The sequence below is a fragment of the Lissotriton helveticus genome, chromosome 8 (genome assembly GCF_964261635.1).
Source record: "Lissotriton helveticus chromosome 8, aLisHel1.1, whole genome shotgun sequence".
In the NCBI taxonomy this organism is placed as follows: domain Eukaryota; kingdom Metazoa; phylum Chordata; class Amphibia; order Caudata; family Salamandridae; genus Lissotriton; species Lissotriton helveticus.
The window spans coordinates 233,821,255-233,844,561 of record NC_136069.1 but is presented as its reverse complement, the minus strand read 5'-3'; the positions used below and the strand labels follow the sequence as shown (position 1 = coordinate 233,844,561).

General features: G+C 48.9%; 1 protein-coding gene across 2 annotated transcripts in view; it reads left to right on the top strand.

Annotated features, from left to right (window-relative positions):
- CCDC82 (coiled-coil domain containing 82) overlaps window positions 1-23,307 on the top strand; it is a 170,147-nt gene that overhangs the window by 71,164 nt on the left and 75,676 nt on the right. For both annotated transcript variants that reach the window (XM_078656991.1, XM_078656992.1), the window contains exon 4: window positions 2,816-2,902. In XM_078656991.1, the coding sequence (XP_078513117.1) occupies window positions 2,816-2,902 (87 nt within the window). The remainder of the gene's footprint in view (window positions 1-2,815; window positions 2,903-23,307) is intronic.

The window sequence follows — 23,307 nt, the reverse complement described above, 5'->3', positions numbered from 1 at the left end:
GTTCTCAGAAGTCCAAAGGAAGCCTGACCAGATCAGTAGAGCTTTTGTGGCGATGATGACTCAGGGGGTTGGCTGAGGTGGGGCTCAAAGGGCACCATCAAGGTGACCAAATGGAGGGCTTGTTATCGAACAAAAGAATCTCAGATTTCTCACCATTAAGTTTGAGACAGTTGGTTCATCAAACTTGCAACTGCCGACATACAAGTATGGAACTTTCTCCTGAATGTCCAAATAGTTGTGAGAGGCAGACATATTAAGTTGTGTCATCAGGATAGGAATAGATTTTAAAGCCGAAAGGCTGTATGAGATCAGCTAGTGAAGCGTTGAAGAAAGTGAGGTTTAGAAAGGACCTATGAGGGACACCTTGAGATAGAGCAAAAGGGAGAGAGCAATGTGCAAGTATTCTAATTGTTGTTAACCTATTAGAAAGGAACAGAACCATGTGAGCGCTAATTTACAGATTCCAACACAGAGGACCAATTAAGCAAGGTAGTATGCAAAACTGTGTCAAACGCTGCCTAGAGATGATGTGATTTCAACCTCCTTAATTTATCCATCTTAGGCTAGAAGCTGTTCAAAGATGGCCAGCAAAGCAGTCTCCATGCTATGCTGTCAATGGAATTAAGATTGAGATCCATCCAAAAGTGTGTTAACACGCTTTTCCTAGGTTTTTATAAGGAAAGGATAGAAGGGGTATGGGCTGATAGTTGCTGGGGGTGTAGGATCCAACGTGGGCTTTTTCAGAAGGGAACCACTGATGTTTGTTTCCTTGCAGAAGGGACCAAAGATGAGCTTAGAGAGAGAGATTGCTAAATTCTGTCAATGGAGGGGCTTATGCGCTCAGCAAGTAACACAGACGCAAACATGTGAGGTGTACATGGGTCCTTTGTAGACTGATTGGACGTGAGCAGAAGCTGCAGTTCTTGAATGGAAATGGGTGTAAACTTGGCTAAAGAAGAGCCAGGGTAGAAAAATACATTGACACAAAAAAGATGAATGTCTCAGAGGGGATGGTTAGAGAAACTAGCTTAAATGGGAGCAATTATATCACACAAAAATGTATTTAAGATCCAGGGTCGGACTGGGACAAAAAAAGCCTAGGGTTCCAAAATAAAAGGGGCTCAATTGCCGAACCATATAGCTAAAAAAGTGGCCCACATTTGCAAATACATCCAGTTTTGAACTTGTAAACACACGCTGTATTGGTATTTTGCAATGTTTGTAGTAATATCTGGGAAAACAACAGTAATCACCGGCCCATCAGACAGTAAAACAGGCCCTAAACTGCTAAAAACAAGCGTTTGCGATGCAATAGGTCATGCATTTACGTGAGTTTAAGCTATTGGCATTGTAAATGACAATGCCTTTTATTTATGTTTTGGTTTGTAAAACATAAATAAAAGGCATTGTCATTTACAATGCCAATAGCTTGAACGTGCGTAAATGGAGTCCTATCACATTACAAATTGGGGTTTTTCTTCTTCAGTGGGGGAGTGGAAACAGCAGTGCTGCGTGTTTGGCATGCCCCCCAGTGCTGCTCGTTGTGCCCCCCCTTGCTCACCCCTAACAAAAGCGGCCTGCACTATTTATAAAATAAATAAGCGTGTCCGCTATAGTTAAAACGGACGCACTAGAACTTAAATAAATAAATTACGAAGGTGGACAGTTATTAAGTAAATAAATACGCCTATCCTCTATAGTTGAAGCGGACACGCTATAATTGAAATATATACATTAGTAAATCCAGAGGGTCTGCTGAGATGTTGTGGGTGGTATAGGGAAGATCATTAAAGAGAAAAGTGCTTACCGACTTATAAAGGAGACTGGGTAAAAAGCCACAAGTAAAAGATCCAGTCCTCATGGGAGGTAACAAACGGCGGCAAGGCGGTAACAAGGAAGGACTAACACGCCTCATAATCAATCGGAAGCCAGCATTTACCAAAGACAATGACACCCAGCCAATGAAAAATATGGGAGGAGAGTGGGCGAGGCTTCCACAACATACTCTACTACAGCTTGCCTCGCAGAGCGAGCAGCGCATGCGCACTACCGCTAGGCTCGACCTAAGAACTGCCCAAATGCCTATCTGTCGAAACTTCCCATCAGGCACTGCCTGATTGCACTCTAGGCCTTTCCGAAGCTGTTAAGATCTGAACAAAATTTGTAGAAGCAACTATGTTTTGACTCCCGTCAGTTGGACCCATGAGAGATTTAGCTATAGAGAATATTTCTTTCGAAGAGTTAAAAGCCACATTAATTTTTTGTGGTAAAATATGAGGCACGCACCCCACAAATGGAGTAATGGTATTTCTTAATGGCAGCCCTCTACATGAGTTTAAAATCTCCATTGCATGTTACAACTTTACTTGTTGTTTTATGGGCCTGAGATTGTCATCATACCACGGGTCGTGTACTTACAGTGATATGCCAGTATCACACAACTACCTAGAAGAAGTGCAACCTTGCTTGCCTTTTAGGATAAATTGTGTGATCCAAAGTAAAATTAGTTTATATTCTTGCCCTAGAGTCCTGTTCTAAATCATTTGTTGGTTTATCGCACATCTCCAGTTTTCTTGTGCGCCTGTCAAATGAATAGTTTTATTTTCAGAGGGTTGTGTTTACTATTTCCGTACTACCTCTAATGAGAATACTCTTTTTTTGCATTTTTCAACTCCTCATGTGGTAGCTGTTTTATCGTTCGAAATCTTAAATTAAATACATTTTTGTTATTCTCTGTGTTTAATTAATCACTTTTGTTCAGGTAAGTTCATTATTTTGAATATTTTAACTTTGCTTCTCCTTCCTTGTCTTTCAGCCAGTGATCCTTTTGTCCATTTTCAAAGAATTGTGAAGGCTTTACTCATCAATGCTGTCGATGACACATTTCTTGCCTCCTTGTTTGGTTAGTACTATTTTTTTGGGCTTCTTTACCTTTCTCCAAAATGCAGCTATTGTACATCGTGCCTCATGGAAGGTTCATGTATTTTCGTTATGCGTGTATTATCAATGGTGTGATGAGACTTGTGAAGAAATGCACTGCAAAACGTTCCCTAATTATTATTATTATTTTTTTTTACTTGGCCAACATTTTATTTTTTTGAAATGCATGTGTAACGTTTACTATTGCTGACCCTTTGGTGTGAGATCAAAAAGGGATGTGGGGGGACTGTTCAAGGAACAGTGGACTGAGGCTGAAAACGTTCAGAGTACTTAATGGTTTACTTTAGTTCATTCTTTCGGATTCCAGATGTATTCTTACTACCGAGGCATGAAAAGACATCTTGCCTTAGAGGGGAGTCTGGAAGTCCGGATTTAACAGGGAGGGGAGAATTTAATGTATCAAACAGTACGATGTTCCAATTAATGTACTTAAAATATATGTTGCAAGTTAACTTAGAGTTTCATGATCTTACAAAACAACTTGGTGCCCCATTAGGGTGGTGGGCAGATCGCCCCCGCCAGTCCGGCGGTAGCCAACGCCGGCCTGGCGGGGGCGATCTGCCCGCCATCCGTGCCGGAAAGACCCCGCCATATTATTATGGCTGGGGGGTCCGCGGTGGACGGAAAGACCGTCCGCCGCTTTTCCGCCCTGGTCGCCTTGCGACCGGGCCGAAAAGGGTTCTATATCGTGGCGGTTTCTATCAGACACCGCCAGCCATATTAGAATGGGCATTTTCCGTGATGGCATTGCCGCCACGGAAAGGTATGCGGAGTCTGCTTTGGGGGCCCATTGGGGGCCCCCAGGGACTCCGGGGGTGTGGGGTGTGCACATGGGGAGTACCTATGGTACCCCCAGCTGTTCCATGCACAACATGGCAGGCACCGCGTGGTGCCTGCCATGTTGTGCATGGAAGTGCACAGCATGCCTTCCTGGCATTCTGGCGGGCGGTCCTGAGTGCACCGCCCGCCACAATGTCAGGAATGCTGGATGCGCCCGCCACTGTGACGGGCGCATCCTAATTGCAGGCACGGGAACCCCGGCCTTATGGCGGCGGTCACTATATACGATGGGATGGCGGGCAGACAAAGTCCGCCCGTCGTCCTAATGGGCCCCTTGGTATTTTGCCTCATAAACCTGCAATATTGTTGTAACATATGGAATTGGTAGATCATTCTTCCAATTTTTATCATTCTGTTATGAGAACAGCAAGATAAAAATTGACCAGTGGAGGATCTTCCGAAAGAGAGACTTCATCAAACCCGGTCGTCTCCAGCTTAAAGGCAGGTTATCTCTGTTTTCCTGTAATCAGATATTTACTCAATAAGGTGGGCAGCACAGTAATATGGCACGATGTCACCTATCCTTATTCTTCCATCATGTATAGATCAACGCCATTTATCAAATGCAACCCATGGCATCCCACACCCTTACAGGAATGAGCACATCATACTCACCACTCTCTAAAACAATTGCTCTTGTATCTTAAATGGGCAGGTTTGTAATATGTTTGGGATAGGAAAGCCCTCTGCCTGATAATGTCCGTGCACCCCGGCCCTGAGTACCAAACTGTGCTGATGGCTCGTTCTCTAATGCTGATTTTTGTTGTCAAAGGCAAACATGGATCATGCGTGTGTGCTATGACGTAGGACTGTCTCACTGATTGCTGTTTTGTTGGACCTGGAGGGGCACTCGCACCTCTATTCTCATAGTGGTGGAAGACTGCTGACTTCACCAGGAGTTAAGCAGCATGAGAGCGGTGGTGGCAGCATATTGTGTACTGATCAGTAGTAGTGAACGGATCTTTTTAAAATGGTGTCACCAGAGTGAAGACTACTGGCTCACTCATTTTTAAAGCTCTGTGCTTAAAAGCACCTCCTTTGCCCACATTGGTTTGGTGTGTAGTACTGTGCAGTACATGAGTGGTGTATCTGCACTGTGTGAATGTGTACCTGGGAAAGGTAAAGTACAAAGATCATGCGGTACTATGTAGTGCGCACAAGTTGAATACATGTGCTGGGTGTACATGTGCCTATGCATGGTAAAAGACATGAAGGATTTAATGCTGTGCAGTATGTGCATGCTGGATGCATATGCTGGGTTTATGTATACCTGGGAAGGGTAAAATACATACGAGATGCAGGGCGTGCATGGTAAGTGTATGTGCTGGGTGTGTGTGTGTGTGTGCAGATGAGTGGTACAGTACATGGAGGATACAGGACTGTGCAGTGTGATTATGCTGTATACATACACTGGATGTAAGGGTGCCTACAAATGGTACATTGTATACAGGACCATGGGTTCCATTTTAGGAGGCCCAGGCCTGCATGATAAAAGCATGAGGAGGTAGAGTTCCCCCGACAGATTTGTGTATTGCTGCATTCCTTAAAGCTCGGTGGAGCACACACTGTGGACGGTAGAGCCAGGTTTCCCCGGTACACTTCAAAGGGTGCTCTTTCATTCAGTGAGAGGAAGGTGCTTGGGCACATCTCAGGAAGGAGAGGAGGCTGATTAGATAATCATAGAGAGTAGGCCTGTAAGACCTGGGCTAACCTTTTGATACCCATTTCACGGTGGCTAACATCCAGGTGTGAGCTCTAATCACTGCTATGGCCTGTGGTTTGGGGCAATCAACTTTGGAGTCGCTCCTGCTGTGGCAGACTGCTTTTTAAGAGGAAGAGAGTGCAGAGGAGTGGGTACTTCAAAAAAGTAGTCGTCAAAGACTCAGACCCTAAATCACATTTAGTGCCTCCAAAATTGTTATCTGCCAAGCAACCAGACACGGTGCGTGAGGAGGGGAAGCTCTGCAAGACTTTTGCCTGTGACCAGGTCTGGGGCCAAGGTCCGCTAGTCTCCCTGCTGGATGAGGGGACATCACCTAGAGAATCCAGGACCACATGCCCTGGATGCTAAAGCACTAGTGCCTGCCTGCTTGCCAAAACCAGTGTGCCCTGTAAGGAAGAGGAGAGCATTAGAGGGAGCAACATCCAGGAGGAAGCCCTGTAGAATGGAGCTCCTGTGGTAGGTAACAGCTGCTGCACCGTTTGGGCCATTGCCCGTGTACAGGACAGAGTCAGCAACTCCTGTATGCCAGAAGAAGGCTGCTTTGAATTGAGCTGCAGACCAAGCAGCACCAATCGGGCCAGAGTCCGTACGTAGTGCAGAATCGGTGACCCCAAAGGCCAGGAGGGACCGCAGTGAAAACGACTGCTGTGCGATAAGGTCCGTAGCCTTGCGCGGTAGCAGGTGGTGACCTTGTATGCCAGAAGGGGCTGCTGCAAAAGATTTCACCAATGTGATAGAGCAGGAACCTGTGTGCTGTGAGAACCGGTGACCCAGTATGTCACTAAGTCCATAAGCAACACCAAACTTTGTGACCTCATGACCTCTCTGATCGCAGGTCTCATGTCTTGTCTGCCTCCCCATCCCACCCCACCCCCTGTTGTCCCTTCTACCAGTTCGTCTGTGGTCCCTGTTTCCCCTGATATCCCTCTGTTTCATTCTTCCAAAGGGGTATCTGTTTCTGTCATGGCAAACCATTTGACATCCCTGTCTGAGGAGGATTTGAACATTGTTGTGAAGAACGAGAGCAGAAGAAGAATGATGTCCAGGAACATTTGCCCCCAAGCCAGGAACATGTTTCTGACGCACCCTCTGTATTGGGGTGGAGTGGAGGTGTTTTATTATTATTTGGGGCAGTGGACTCTAGTTTTTGGACTGTTAAGGACTTTTGTCCTGTTTTTCCCCATTTGTATATAGATTGGTTCCCTAGCCCTGTGTTGCCGGCGGCGTCAGCCTCGGCGCCGCCGGCGACTTCCGTCCCGGTGCCGCAGGCCCACGAGGGATCCAGGCCTGGATCCCGGTCGACGCCGGTTGACCTCACAACTCCTCTGCCGGCGCCGACACCCTCAGAGCCACCTCCGGCCCCAGCTTCAGCCCCGCCCCTGGCTTGGCGTCGGACCGGCGCTGATCTGCGCCGTCTCCGACGCAGACTGGTGAGTTGTTCACCTATGCCCCGGCTCTGTCATTTCTGCCTATTTATCAGGACATGGATGAAGGGGAGGACTGGGAGGGGTCTGAGGGCCCTCTGGCACAGCAGTCCCAGTTAAGTCAGGACTGGGCAGATGAGCTGAGGGAGGCCAGTGGTCTAGACACTTCGCCTGACACTGGTTTTCTCTCTCCTCCTTCCGTGGCTACGGAAGAGGGAGCTACTTATGCTGCGGTGCGGCGCAAGGCAGCCAAGGCCTTGGGCCTTGAGCTCCCTGCAGCGGCCGTGAGAACTAACCTCCTCAAGAGGTGCTTCAACCGCCAGTAAGCTCTTCGGAGCCTATGCTGCGGTTTAATGAGGCCCTCACAGACGTTCTGATGGGCACTTGGTCCAGGCCCACCACAGTCCCTCATGTGGATCGGAACGTGGCCCGACGCTACCGCCCAGCTGTGGGCGACCCCTGCTTTCTGTCCACCCACCCCACCCCTGAGAGTCTTGTTATCCAGGCCTCCACATCCCAGACCGCCTTCCCTACCGCACCCCCGGACCGGCAATCCAAAAGTCTGGAACAGTTTGGCAAGAAACAGTTTTCCTTCATTAGCCTAGGCTTGCAATCCATCAATACCGCATGCCTTTTGGACCGTTACACCCACTCTCTGTGGCATACAGTGGCGGACGTGCTGCCCCAGTGTCCAGAGGAGGCCAGGACACCGCTCGCCCAGGCTCTTGCTGAGGGGCGGGATGCAGCACGGTACACCATTCGATGTGAACTTGACACCACGGACTCGCAGGGTAGAGCCATGGCCACGATGGTGGCGAATCGTCGTCGCGCCTGGCTGAGATCCACAAACTTTTCAGGGGATGTCCAGAGCACTCTCATGGACATGCCTTTTGATGGCCGTCGCCTCTTTGGCGACAAAGTAGATAGCGCGCTGGAGTGCTTTAAGGACTCCAGGGCTACGGCCAATTCCTTGGGCCTGTCGGCCCAGCGCCAGCAAACTTCTGCTTTTCGCTCCTTTCGTGGCACCGGAAAGGGGCACCCCCGCACGTTCGTCCAGCCACAGGCCGCAGAACCAACCTCAATGTGATCGCAGATGTGCATTCCGCCATGGCGGAGCAGGAGGACAGAGAGCTGGTCAGTCCACTTCCGCTCTCGCAGCATCTGCCTCAAAGCCTTCCTAGTCCAAGCTTTCAGGCCCATTCCACGCCAGTGGGAGGTAGAGTTCGCCATCACCTGCTCCACTGGCTTACCATCACTTCGGACAGGTGGGTGCTGCAAATCGTCCGTATGGGCTACTCTCTCCCCTTCGCGGCGACCCCTCCAGCCATACCACCACATGTCGGGGGATCACTTGCAACTTCTGAAGGAGGAAGTTTCGGCCCTCTTGGCCAAGGGGGCCATCGAGCGCGTTGCTGGGCCAGAAGTAGGATGTGGTTGCTATTCCCACTACTTCCTGGTTCCCAAGAAGGGCAAAGGGGGCCTGCGCCCTATCTTGGACCTCATGAGCTTCATCGGCTTCCTCCGGAAGGAGAAGTTCAAGATGCTGACTTTAGCTCAGGTCCTGGCTGCCCTAGACCCTGGAGACTGGATTGTAGCGTTGGACTTGCAGGAAGCATATTTCCACATCCCCGTCCTGTCGGCCCACCGGCGCTACCTGCGGTTCACGGTAGGCCATGAGCACTTTCAGTTTACCATGCTCCCCTTTGGCCTCACCAATGCCCCCCGGGTGTTCTCGAAAGTGATGGCAGTGGTCGCAGCTCATCTGCGCAGATTAGGGGTTCCAGTCTTCCCCTATCTCGACAACTGGTTGTTGAAGGCGGGCTCGCCCCAGACAGTCGTCTCCCACCTCCAGACTACGCCGACCTCCTGCACTCGCTGGGGTTCTCCATCAACATGCCGAAGTCACGCCTGAGTCCCTCTCAGAAGCTTCTCTTCATCGGAGCGGTTCTGAATTTGGCGTAGTTTTGGGTTTATCCTCCTGAGCAGCGGGTTCGGGATATTCAGGCTCTGATTCCGATCTTTCAGCCTCTATCCCGAGTTTCGGTCAGGTTGATCTTACGGCTCCTGGGGCTGATGGCCTCCTGCATCCTACTGGTACATCACGCCAGGTGGCGAATGCGAGCTCTGCAGTGGGACCTGAAGTTCCAGTGGGCACAGCATCAGGGCAACCTGTCCGACCACGTCCTGATCTCCGAGGGGACTGTGAGACAGTTGCAGTGGTGGCTCACAGACCGCGATTGGGTCAGTGGCAGATCCCTCTCCCTTCCCCAACCGGAGCGCACAGTGGTGACTGATGCGTCCCTCCTGGGATGGTGTGGCCACATGGGAGAGGTGGGGATCAGAGGCCTCTGGTCTCTGCCAGAGTCCCGGCTCCAACCTTCTGGAGCTGCGGGCGATACGACTTGCACTGAAGGCATTCCTTCCCTCTGTCTGGGGAAGTGTAGTGCAGGTGTTCATGGACAACACCACCATGTGGTATTGCAACAAACAGGGCGGGGTGGGGTCATAGACCCTATGTCAGGCGGCTCTCCGCCTCCGGACATGGCTGGAACATCAGGACATCACCCTGATGGTTCACCGCCTGGCAGGTTCACTGAACGTCAGGGCGGACGAATCATCCGTCGGTGCTTGATGGATCACGAATGGCGTCTGAACTTGGACGTGGCGTAAGGTCTCTTTCAGCAGTGGGGAGAGCCTTGGTTAAATCTATTTGCCACCGAAGAGAACGCGCAATGTCATCAGTTCTGCGTGTTGGAATTTCCAAGGCGGCACTCGCTTGGAGACGCTTTTCGTCGCGAGTGGAGTTGCGGTCTGTTGTACGCCTATGCCACATCTGCCCAGAGTGCTGAAGAAGATCAGGCGCGACCGGGCCCAAGTTATTCTTGTGGCTCCGGATTGGGCACGAAGATACTGGTATCCCGAGCTACTCAGTATGTCCATCGATCCCCCGATTCAATTGCCTCTTCAGGAGGACCTTCTGTCGCAGCATCAGGGGACGGTCCCCCATCTGAACCTGTCCAGTCTCGACCTACATGCGTGAAGATTGAGCGGCGACAGTTGAGGCCATTTGACTTGCCTCCTGAAGTCTGTGACGTTATCCTGGCAGCCAGGCGTCCCCCTACAAAAACGGTATACGCCTGCTGGTGGAACAAATTTGTGGCATGGTGTACAGCAAAGGCTGTGTGTATCCACTCTCTGCCCCTCTTTCAGAGGTTCTCCTCTTTCTTCTTTCTCTTGCCCAGCAGGGCTCTGCTCTGGGCACTATCAAGGGTTACCTTTCTGCCATTTCCGCCTTCTTAAGGCTTCCTGATCAGCCTTCTCTTTTCAAGTCCCCAGTGGTAAATAGATTCTTAAAAGGCATCACGCACATGTTTCCTCCTGTTCCTTTTGTGATGCCTCAGTGGGACTTGAATTTGGTTCTTACCTTTCTGATGGGCGCTCCCTTTGAGCCACTTCATAATTGCCCTCTCCATCTTCTAACTCTAAAAACGGCTTTCCTGGGTTCCATCACCTCTGCCAGAAGAGTGAGTGAGCTCCAGGTTCTTTCATCTAAGCCTCCTTTCCTCTCTGTCCATCCGGACAAAGTTGTTCTGAGGACTCGTCCTTCTTTTCTACCCAAGGTGGTTACTGCCTTTCACAGCAGACAGTCCATTACCTTGCCGACCTTCTTTCTGCCTCCGCATCCCTCGAAGGAGGAAGAGAGGCTCCACTGTCTGGACCCAAAACGTGCGATCTCTTTTTATCTGAACCGCACACAGCAGTTCCGGATGGACGACCAACTCTTTGTTGACTATGTGGGCGCTAAGATGGGACAGGCAGTGCACAACGGACCATCTCTCTCTGGGTCGTTTTGTGCATCAAGGTCTGTTATTCCTTGGCTAAAAAGGAGCCTCCTGTTGGGCTGCGCGCCCATTCCACTCCGGCCACGGCGGCTAACACTGCCGTGGGACGGGGAGCCCCTTTGCAGGACATTTGTCAGCCAACTACGTGGGCCTCGTTGCACACGTTTGCCAAGCATTACTGCCTGGACAGCCAAGTCCGGAGAGACGGCCTCTTTGGCCATTCGGTTCTCCAGGACTTCCTGGTGTGATCTTGGTTCGCAGGCCTACCACCGGGGTTGGGATTGCTGGGGTATCTATTCTAAGGTAAGTAATCTAACTAACATGTTTCTTTCAGATGCACAAGTTACTTACCTTCGGTAATGATATATCTGTAAGAAACATTAGTTAGTTAGATTCCATACCACCCCACCCATCCTCCCCGTTCTGCGAACCGATATCTAGGGTTAAGGTATTTCCCTTGAGGGCCCTAGTTTCATGGCACAGTGTCGGTTTCTTGCATGGGTCTGCATTACTGCCGCGGAAAGCTATGTACAGAACTGACGTCTGCCCGCAAGGGCGGCATCTATGTACGCCAGCGACGTCATCCCGGCGATCACGACGCCGACGACAGACGTGGAGCCACAGACAACGCCTACCGACGCGCAGGGGTACTGCTGACGAAAACTTTCCGGATCCAGTCTGACGCCTGGGGGTAATTCTAAGGTAAGGAATCTAACTAACTAATGTTTCTTACAGATGTATCGTTACCGAAGGTAAGTAACTTGTGCATTGCTACCAAAAATCAGGACCTCCGTCTTATCCCCATTCAATTTCATAAAGTTTTCCACCATCCAGGAGGAGACTTCCTGCATACAATTCCTGAAATTAAGGGCAGAGTCCCTGATACTGTGAGAGATAGAACCCATTATTTGGGTGTCGTCCGCATAGGACAACACCTCTAACCCAAAGGATCTCACAACCTTGGCCAGTGGAGCAACATAGATATTAAACAGTGTCAGGCTCAGGGGAGAGCCCTGAGGGACACCACATGACAGTGATTTAGCGGCTGAATAGAATTGGCCAAATTTAACTGTCTGAGCCTGATCACTGAGGAAGGAGGCAAGAAGCCCCAAGGCCGATCCCTATCTCTATGAGGCGTTCAACCAGCCTCAGCGGAGACAGGGTATCAAAGGCAGCAGTTAGGTCAAGAAGAACAAGCAGGGTGGTGTGCCCTGCGTCCACTTGAATACGGATGTTGTTAAAGACAGCAGTCAATGCTGTTTCCGTACTATGGTGGCTTCTAAACCCATGTAGTGAGCCATCAAGTAATTGATAGTCCTTCAGTTAGGCATTGAGATGGGAATTTAAGTAAGATTCCAAAATCTTAGCAGGGACAGGAAGTAAAGAAATTGGCCAATAGTTTTTCAATTCTACAGGATCCAGAGAAGGCTTCTTCAAAAGTGGCTTACCACTGCTGTCTTCCACAAAGTGGGATACTGACCCTCTGAGATGGCAACATTAAGGACCGCAGTAAGGTAAGGAATTATAATCTCACGGACAGTTTTTAGCACCTTGAGGGGACAGGGATCCAAAGATGACCCGATTTGACTCGTTCCAGGAGCAGATCATCACCTCTGGCGACATCGGGAAACAGCCATTACAACGCAACTAAAACAACGCACTACCATTACACCAAAACTTTTACAACGCATGCCATTACAACGCAGCTGCTATTACAACGCATGCCATTACAACGTAAGTATGGGTAAGTATTTAATTAAATTATAACCCCAACACCATCCAACACTTACCCTACTATTACGCCCCCCCTGGAGTTAGAATAGTAATTTTAACCCCTACACTATCCAACACTTACCTTACTATTACACCCTCCTGGAGTTTGAATAGTAATTATAACCCCTACACTATCCAACACTTACATTCCCATTAATTAAAAAACAAAATACTTACTCATACTTACGTTGTATTGGCATGCGTTGTAATAGCAGCTGCGTTGTAATGGCATGCGTTGTAATGGATCCTGCGTTGTAAAAGTTGTGTTGTAATGGTATGCGTTGTGAATGTATGCGTTGTAACGTCATACATCCGCGACATCAGGTGGAAGTTAGATAGCCTGGGAATCTCCCCATTAAATAGATCTTCACCCAGAAGAGGAATAGACTTTGCAGACAACCCTGCATTGGAGTTGGAAGCTTTCAGCCCAGTGTAAAGATCTGTGATTTTCGTTTGAAAGAAGTCAGAAATGTTATCACAGAACTCCTGGGAAAATTCTGAGGGATCTGTAACATGGGAGGAGGTAAGGGTGTTGATGACATTGAACAGCTCCCTGGGGGATTTCAAAGATCCTGTGATCTTTGAATAATATAGCCCCTTTTCCTCCAGGATAGCTGCTTTGTACTCTTTTAGACAGTTTGTGCAATTCCCTACCCAATGGCTCTAACTCGTTTCGCCACAACCTCTCCCGTTTACTACACCCTTGTCTCAACTTTCTAAGTCTCTCCGTGAACCAGGGGACAGAAGTTGTTTTTCTTGCACAGTAATGCTTGCTCACCGGCGCCAAGATGTCCATTGCTACTGATAATTGATGCGATGCTCCGCAGCTGCCAGGTTAGCCTTATGGTGCCTAGTAGGGTCAAAGTTATTAAATCAGTTAGAGAGCGACTCCTTACTTATAAGGCTACGGTTCTTTCTTTCCTCCAGATTCCTCTTTCCGGAGAGACCCATCCCTGATGCCGAGATACACAGGTCAAAAGGCATAGCAAAATGATCAGACCAGGCCAGGGGAATAGGTTCTCCAGCCCTTATACAGGGATCATTAGAAAAGATGCTGTCAAGGATATGCCCTGCCATATGGGTGGGACTCTTAACAAGCTGTTGAAAGCCACAGCTACTCATGGTTTCCAAGAGACTTTGGGTGTCTTTACACAAAGTCCTATCTAAATGGAAATTAAAATCCACAAGGAGCGTGAAATTAGATCTTTCAAGATAGAGTTCTAAAAGACTACTAAAATCCAGACTGAAAAATACCCTGGAGCCCGGTTGCTGATAGCATAGAAACCCCAGAAAATCTTTCCGTAGGATGCAGATTAATAGAAAAGGAAAGAGCTTGGTAGAGGTCAAGGGGAGTGGTCAGTGCTTGAATGCCGTAGACCAAGGTCTTGCTATAAAGAATGCCCAGACCCCCTCCCCACCAGCCTATCCAATCTAGCAAAGGTGTACCCTGAAGGGATAGCATCTACAATATCAGGACCTGAAGAGTCCATGGCCCATGTCTCGGTGATAAAGACCCAAGTAGGCTTCCTTAACAAGACAAAGTCTCTGAAAGCCACCTTATTCTTAATCAGGGATCTTGCATTGATCAGATGACCTTGACTATATGTCCTTTGGAGGGGGGCCTAATTGCCTCACTATAACCAGAGGTATTGCCACTAGCTGCCTGCATCACAATGGAATTACATGAAGTACATATAAAGAGACTATCGGGGTCCAAAGTGTGATGACAAGGGGACTTTACTGACTGAAGGTCTAGGAGGGCCTTACTGGAATAACTAATTGGTCCCAGTCGATCAGACGAAAAAGAGGCAGCATCTCTGGCGCAGGGCGCGGACGGGGCACAGACGGCTTGCCTTTGGTGCACCTTTGGCACACCCGATGTGCGTCAGGCAGGCTAATTAAATAGTCTGTGAAGACTAGTGCGCTTACCCCTGTGCTCCACCCCCCAGCCAACCGGAAATGAGCCTAACAGTGTGCCGGCGCCCTCCACAACAAACAGGAAAATCTACGTTGGAATGGGGCACTGGCAGGAGCACAGAGACATGCTGGAAAAGGAGCTGAAACCAAGAGATAAGAGCGAGCTGTGAGCAGAAAGTCCAGTGCCAGTAGAAAAACAAAGACACAAGAGTAAGGCTTCACACAATTTAAAAAAAAGAATACCAGATTAAAAAAGTTAAAACCAATTAGCGAGCAGAGTCCAGCGTGTGCCTGCTGTCTGCGCACGTCCGCTGTGCATCAGGCAGGCCATGCTAATTAAATAGTCTGTGAAAACTAGTGCGCTGACCCCTTTGCTCCATGAAAAAAACACTCCTCTCTAATCAAGAATTACAGCTTAAAAGTGTATTAAGGAATTCCCAAGGCTGACCTACGAGTGGGTTAGGCCTCACAGTAGTTGAAAACTAAATAGACTGTCACTACCAGGACATGCAAAACATAAAAGTACATGTCATATCATTTCTTTACAAATAGCGCCCTGCCGTTAGGGTTACTACGGGCTTACCTTACGGGTGACTTATATGTAATAAAAGGGGAGTTTAAGGCTTGGCAAGTAGTTTCAAATGCCGAGTCAATGTAGCAGTAAACAGCACACAGAGGCACTGCAGTGGCACGCCTGAGACAGGTTTGAAAGGCTACTTATGTGGGTGGCTCAATCAGCACGAAGGCCCCAAAGTAGCATTTGAATTACAGGCCCTGGGTACATGTTAAACAACTTTACAAGGGATGTAATAGTAAATAAAATCTGTCAATCAGGTATACACCAATTTCACCGTGTTTAGGGGAGAATCACAAGCACTTTAGCACTGGTTAGTCCTAAGGCCAACATAAGGAATCAGCAAAACGTGGAGGCAAAAAGCAAAGTCATGGAGAAGAACACACTCAGGATAACAGGTCTAACACCATTGGAATGCCTGACCTATTTTAGGAGGGACCTTCAAAGCTTTTGTTTCTTGTTCTGGACCACCATGAAAGACGCGGCTGTCAAAAACAGGAAAAATTCAGTTTCCCGGGGTGTGTGCTGGGGTGTCATGTGGTCTATGTGGCCATTGTTGTTTTCCCTATGTTAGCATGAGCCTGTGGCAGCCTGTTCTCTGCTTTGCGCACGTTACTACACGAACATATTTCACACAGAACATGTTGTTGTTTTTGAGTTCTACAGACAAGGTTGAAAAACAATGCCCCTTGTTATTCTGTTCTGGTTAGGCCCTAGCACCTAGACAAAACATACAGATGCAGCTGCTTTTTGGGAACATGTACTTTGGTCATATTGGTATACACAGGTGGATAACACACATTTGAAGAGGGATCTTTCCAGTGATGGGAGCGTAACAGCACCTGTGATGTAGATCTTCCATCTATAGACTGAGGTATGGGGTCTCCTGCTAACACCCAGAGTTCTTCTGATTTATATTCATTTTGCTTCTGTAGCAGGGGAGGGAGGTTAGGCTACCCTGTCTTATATAATGACAGCACCTTTTATGATTCACGGACTACTTGCTATGCTAACCATATTTGTGTTAGACATTTTTAGGTTTCGAAACCTGGCGAGGGGCGAAGCCCCTCCCAGATCGAAATCTATTGTTTTCAATAGTGAGGTTAGGACAGCCTCTGTTTCCAATTGGCTAGCTCCATAAATGGAGGCTAGCCATTGGGAAGCAGAGGCTGTCAATCGCGCTTTCTCACGAAAACGCGATTCGGGGGCGTTTCTGGTGCTTTTTTTAAGCCCCGCCCCTTTGTCCCGGGCCGCGCTGCGATTGGCTGCCGGCCCGGGACACCCCCGTGACGTCATTCCCGGGCCGCGCTGTGATTGGCTGCCGGCCGGGACACCCCCGTGACGTCAGCCAATCACAGCGCGGCCGGGACCTGACTTGTTTATGATCTCTTAGCCTCAGTCTGCAGAATCGCCAAATGTTGTTGAGTCTGAACAGGTAAAGTATAAAAATAACAGAGAACGGAGATACCCGTATCTTACAGGCAGATCCGACGGTCTCTCCCGGGAATTCACCGATATGTCCCCTAGCTCTCCTATGGGTCGGTATCTCGTGACCTCTGTGTACAGTGGGGATTTGTTAACATCTCTCCTCTGCGGGAAGTGCAGATACGGAGACATCGCCGCAGGACCTCCAGAGACACACAGCCCCTCCAGATAGACAGCCCCAGTCAGTCTCTGCTGCGGAGCCGAGGAGGTGTTCGCGAATCTGCATGTTTCTCACCGGGGCATTTCGGTAGCAGCGGTTCCAGCCGAGCGCGGCCGGGGTCTGCTCTGCCTCATTCATCACTGGCCTCTGCTCTGTGCTCCTGTGGAGTAGAGGGTACAGCTGTGGGGGAGAGTGAGAGGGGAGCCTCAGTCCGGCAGCTTCTGCGTCCGACCCTCGCTGATGATCCGCGAGAAAATTATCGCAGGGGGCAGGAGGGCCCAGACCCCGGGCTCTCCTGCCTTATCTCACGGTCACCTCACTGCTGATCCGCGGAGAACCCCTCACCTGGGGCATGGGGGCGACCGTCCTGGCCGGGCTCCCTACCTTATCTCACCCAGGGATCGGGCTGAAACCCAACGCGCAATTAAGAGCCCGTTCGGCCCGCAGCGCCAGGTGTAAGTCACGGCTGAGCTCCAGACACCAGTGTGCCCCTGGCCCGGTCGACAACTTGCAGTCACTGCTGCTAAGGCGAACCCTACTGCCTGCTGTCAACTGCAGGGCAGCCTCAAGGCGAGTTCGTGGGGTATGGTTATGTGGTCGTATCACATTATGAAATATAACAGCGCATACAATGTTTATATCATAACATATAGCAGCACATAGACTTATCATCCATTCTGTGATGGATGTATCACACTATAGGTGCTATCTACCATAATGTTGATACACAATATTGATTGATTCAGCGAACAGAACAAAAAGCGCCTGTAGGCGCTTATGAGTCAGAACAATTATGTGTTTAGTGTGATGTGTACCATAGCCTGCAGATTATCTAAATGGAATAAAACACAATATGTGGAGATGTGTGTAACCTGAGCGACACATGCTCTGTTCTACCCAGCCAAGCCTTTCATCCTTCTGTTGTCGATAAGCTGCGTACCAATAAGATCGAGCAATGCATTAAGATTCTTTAATGGCCTTACATACTCTACTAAAGCCTGAACAGGTATTATTGTTCCAAGTATTAACATGTTACTGCTGAATCTACGCCAGTCCTTCTAACAGCATCCCCTGGAGTGCACGCCCTCACGAAGCACTTACCTGTCAGGAAAGAGGAAGCCAGGGACAGGTGCACCAAGGCGTTGATGAAGAGGAGGCAGCCCGTGCGGGCCATGCTACCCTTGGCGGGGGACGAGAGCTGCAATCTGCCCCTGGAGGGGATGACGAGGAGGGTACTGGGAGTGGAGCTGCGGGGCATGGTGCACGGGTCCGGTGCAGGCAATAATCCAGGCGCCCAATGTGCTGCTGTGGAGTCAGGCGCAACCTGGCACCTCCAGGGGCTCCGCTCTGTAGAAGTCCACCTGCTGCCCCAGTGCCGGGAATGTAGCGCCTTGAACACCAGACGCCGGAGGCGGAAGCACGGCGATCCACAGTCCAGGAGTGCAGAGCACACTGGGCGAAGCTCGGGACACTCAACCTCCGCGTCTTCAGATCAGCAGAGACGACACTTCAGACTCTGGCACTGTATGGAGTACCGACGTCAGTGCACAGCAGTATAGACTGCCCTTTGAGCCTCCTGGTGCTTGAAGTACCGAGGGTGGGTGCCCGCTGGTAGACGAGATGGGCTCAGACTGCAGGAGCCTCCGTGTCCGGGTACTGGTGTCTGAAAAGCTGCAAAACAACGCTTTAGCCTCCCAGCACTTCAAGGGTTTAGAGGGTTAGTGTACTGTTGGAGAAACTGGGAACTTCGGAGCATCCCGGTGCTTAAAGTGCCTAGAGGATGGGTGCTCCCTTGGGAGAGCCTGGGAAAACTGTAGCCTCAGGCTCCGCCGCCAGAACCATCTGCATACACAGGCTGAGAGACGCCGGGAGCACCGGAGCCTTCGGCGCTTTAAAGGTGCAAGTATACGGGGTAGACAGGGTGGAACTGAGATATGCAGCCCATGCGCTTCAAAGGAGCAGGGGCGAGGTGCGGACTGACGCGGGACTCTGAGCGCCTTCCAGGGCTCGAGATGCAGGTCACAGATGGGAGTAAGCGGACTGGAGCCCCTGGCACTGCAGCTGCACAGACGCGATCCTAAGCACTTCCGAGTAAGTGCCGGTGATACTGTGCACACTGGATACTCCCGCACTTCCGAGGTGTTGCACCCACTGCACTGTTCATAGTGTGCGAGCGCTTACTTCCCATGTGTTGCACGCACTGCGCTGCGCACACTTGATTCTTCTGAGATGCAGTACACGCTGCACTGTGCACGCTGGACACTTCTTCACTTCGGAGATGTTACACACGCTGTGCTGCTCGCGCCGGGTGCTTCCGCGTGTCAGGGATGTTGCGTGCACTCAGCACTGGATGCTTCTGTGTTGAGCACAGCTTACAACGCGCACTGGTTGTGACCCTGGAAGGGACAGGACCGGACTTGCCCTGCGCTCGGCGTTTCTCACAGGGGGTCTCCGCCTTGTCCCGGGTCCTTTACTCCCTCCTCCTCTGGGGTCTCGCAGCTTTCCGCCTGCACCGGAGCTGGACTGTGGTGCGCTGGAGCTGGCGCTGGGATGTACAGACTGCCTGTCCCGCTCTCCCAGATAGGATCAGCCTGACATATCACACGGGGCGGGGGGTCAGAAACCTCAGGCAAGGAGCTGACACCGGCCGCGCTCACAGCCCGCCCCTTTTACGAGAACCTTTCCTCTCACTACCACCACCTCCAGCACCCCTCCCCCAGGCACTCTCCTCTCTCCAGCAACCTCCTCTCGCCAGCACTCTTTTGCAGGTCCCCTTCCCCCCCACACCTACTGTCACTTCCGAAGAGCGCCTCTTCTAGCGCCCCATTCTAACACCTTCCTACACCAGCAATTCTAACCAAGCAGCTCTCCTCCTAGCAACACCCCTGTACCTCCGTATACCCACTCTTTTCACCTGCACCCCTTCCTCTACAGCCCCTTCTACTTACCAGTAACCCCCATCCCACAGAGCCCGCCCACTCACCAGCACTCCCCTTCCCCGAGTATTGCTTTCCTCAGCACCCCTTCTGCTCACCACCCCTCCTCCGCCAGCAGCTCCCCCCTCAGTAGTACTGATAGAGCGCGCGAGGCCACCCGACCAATAGTTTTCGCCGTTTCCGGCTTCAGGGCCCATATACTTTTCAAATCACCATATACATCGATCAGGTGACTTCACGAGCTCTACCAAGTTGTGTGTGTGTGTTCCCTGCTAATAATTTTCAGTGCACCCGACTTACCATCCACCGATGCGGGTACCTAATGACCACAATGAATCAGGGAGCTAGCTGTAAAAGAAAGGCAGCAAAATACAAACCCAACCAATAACATTCAAATACTGTTTAAATGACCACGGACAACTGGAAGTTTTAAAATGTTTACCTAAATTCAATATTTCCTTGCATGAGGTACAGTAAAATAAGGCAATCAATAACCAAGATAACATAAATCATATAGGCATAAAGAAATAATGACAGGGTAATCATTCAAATGTAATATGAAATGCAGATGGGAAATATTATAAAATCTCAGAAGTGTTTAAGCATGGACATTTTATGCATGAATAACTATGGGAGGGCCTATAAAGAGTAGCACGCTTCACTTAAGGTGAATGGGCTTTTGAACAATCTAGGTAATGAAGTTCTAGACCATATCATAAAATTACAGACTGCAATGCAAAATATAATTTCTAACCAGTGAGAAGACATAGGAACAAAACCTCACGGAAAAATATGTAATTAACTTTCAATAGTTGCAGAAAGGCATGGAAAATATAACATATGCAATGATGAACTTTATTAAAGCAAAAGTCAGAAATTTAGAAGGTGCAAGATTTAAAGAGTTTTCAGAGCAATATTTACCTAGAAAGGCGTGGAAACCAAACCCTGGCCACGGGTCAGTTAAGGACAGGAAACCCTCAAGGAAGGATACCCCTCAAAGGACAGCAGGTGCAGAATGGTCACCCAGGACAGGACAGGATACCCTCGGAATAGGAATCAGGACAGGACCCTCGGGACAGGACAGCAAACCCTCAGGACAGGACCCTCTTCAGGACAGGACCGGAACCCACAGTTCGGAAGCAACGCCTGCGCTCCACCCGCTCTGCAGCTATCGATCAAGACCCCGATTGGGTCAGCGAACTCCCAGCTAAGTGCTTGCCCAGCACTTTAAGGCTCAGTAGAACCTCAGTCTATGGTCAAATTCGGACAGAGTGCTTCGCAGCGCTCTGTATCTTCAGTCACCTATTGAGTGCGTTGGGTCAGTGACAGGTCAGCGAAACCAGACAAGTCGGACGGTTCACTAGGTGAACCCAGGGTAGATATACAGTTTGGGGTCAGTGTACCACCCCCCAATGTTGCAAAGTGTCAGAATCCCTCAATTTCGATTGGTCCTAAGGTAGGATTTGGGTAACACACCAATCACAATACAAGATTTTAAGCCTTCATTAGCATACTTGGGTACCGCCTAGCAGGTTTGGGTTTCTCATGAGAACTGTGCAGAAATACGAGTGAAAATTAACATTGTAACATATGAGGAGCAACATTCGCCGTTCTCGTAGCGCAGAGGTGGCTTTCCCAGGCGCATCTTGACTGTGGCTGCCAGCTGGCTGAGTTCCACTGTCCAAAGTGGCCACCTTTCAATGCTCCCTGGTCATGCGCAGAAGAGACCGTCAATATGGCTCCCAATCAGTTTGGACCCCCATTCCCCGCGGTACATGAAAAGTAAGCGAAAACAAATTAATACATAATAATGTCATTATGGAAATACATCACAGGATTTGTACTTTTGACTCATCATCAAGAAATAAAACTATTGCATTAAATGTTAGCTACATTGACACAGTCACAAGAGCAGTGGCACGAGCAGTACCACATGATAAGCACAGCTATGAATTACGCATGCGCATAACTTTCCCTCCACTTCTGCAGACGCGTCAGGACACGTGAGTGTGGCTGACGCATGCGCAGTAACTAAAATACAAGCGGCGGCCATATTAAAGGACACGGATTAAATTCATTAGAAATACACATAGGCAAGCTTCGGGAACTTTGCCTAAACAAAAATAAATGTTAGTAAAACATACGCTTTGTTACCTTATTACACATAAACGAGGTTCTTGACTTCGGCAAGCCGCAAAATATGCGAAGCTTTGCTTCATCAATCCCCTCTTTGATGATATTTACTATCATCACAAATTATAATGGAACCAGATGCCAACTTTCTTTCACACTTTATAAAGTTCTATTTCTTCCAGCAACCGTTCTAACTTTTCTCTCTCAGTTTTAGCAGGGTGAGAAGTTTTCACCTTTTTGTATATCTGATCATTCACTTCCTCTAATTCAATCTCATCCACACTTCGTTTCACTCCTCTTGCATTTACCTCGTGCTTTTTGGTGCGCTTGCAGCATTTACAGCATAAGAAAATGGAAAGTATAATAAGACCTATAATACCAATTGGCATCAGAATTTTGAATAATAAGCTTTTACCTATGCTAGCAAGCCAATGACCTACATTTGAGAGACCATCTACCAGTCTCTTCCAGGCACTATCAACCTCGAGTGGTTTGAGTTCCTTTGCCAAATTAGTAATGTTTTTCACATATCTTTTGATCTGTATACTTTTATCCGGAATATAAGTGCAACAATGTTGCGCCTTCAACATCCGGCAGACTCCGCCCTCTTTCGCTAATAAGGTGTCAAGAGCAAGTCGATTCTGCAAAACCATTGATCTGATCGCAACCATTTCAGTGTTGACCAGCAGAAATCCATGAGCTGTTTCAGTAGACAGCACATCTACTATAGTAGACAATTTGCAAATTCTGTGAGTGTTCAGAACCACTCCCACTCCAGGTATCAGTGCACTGAAAATACTACCCATAATTTCACCTATACTTTCTCTTTTACTACGCACTAAGCCATTAGTATCTTCATTGCTTCCAGCTTTCCCATTCACATGGTATATTTTCGGGAAGACAATGCCAAAGTAGCAGCTTCCATACCAGTGATCCGGCAATTTGAAATAAGCCTTGTCCCCACAAATATAATAAATTCCAGGAAACACAGGCTCTGACCCATTTTTGAAACCCCAACCTCCAATTACCTTGTAATTATGTTCGCATTCACTGGAACCAATGAAAACATTATTATAATAGCTAGTCTTCTCGCGGTGAAGACATAGCTTGCCTTTCTTTTCAAAATCCAGCAACAGAGCAGGACCCGCTCCACCAGATGAGGTGCCTTCCATGTTCTCTGCCCACTTTGGCTTTTTCTGACTTTCGTCATTAGCCTTCTTTTGAATTTTAATTCTCCTTTTCTCTGCCATGTTCAGGAACATCTTTTCCTGCTCACGCAAAGAACAAGTCAAGTTATCTCTGTGTGCGTCTGCTATGTCAATGTTACCTATAGTCAGAAAGTAGTCTCCCATATATCTTATGGTGTCAGTTTTGGTATGTACAGGATTCAAGTTCCCACGTATAGGAAGTTCAGAAAAGATCACGTCATTGTTAGAATAATAATACTGTAACTGTCCCCTTTTGTAAAATAAACTAGCTAAAATGCTACAGGAGATTCCATATGTCAATGGCAGGTGATGGTATGTCACGCCTTCAGCCACAGAAGTAGGTAGCTTCATG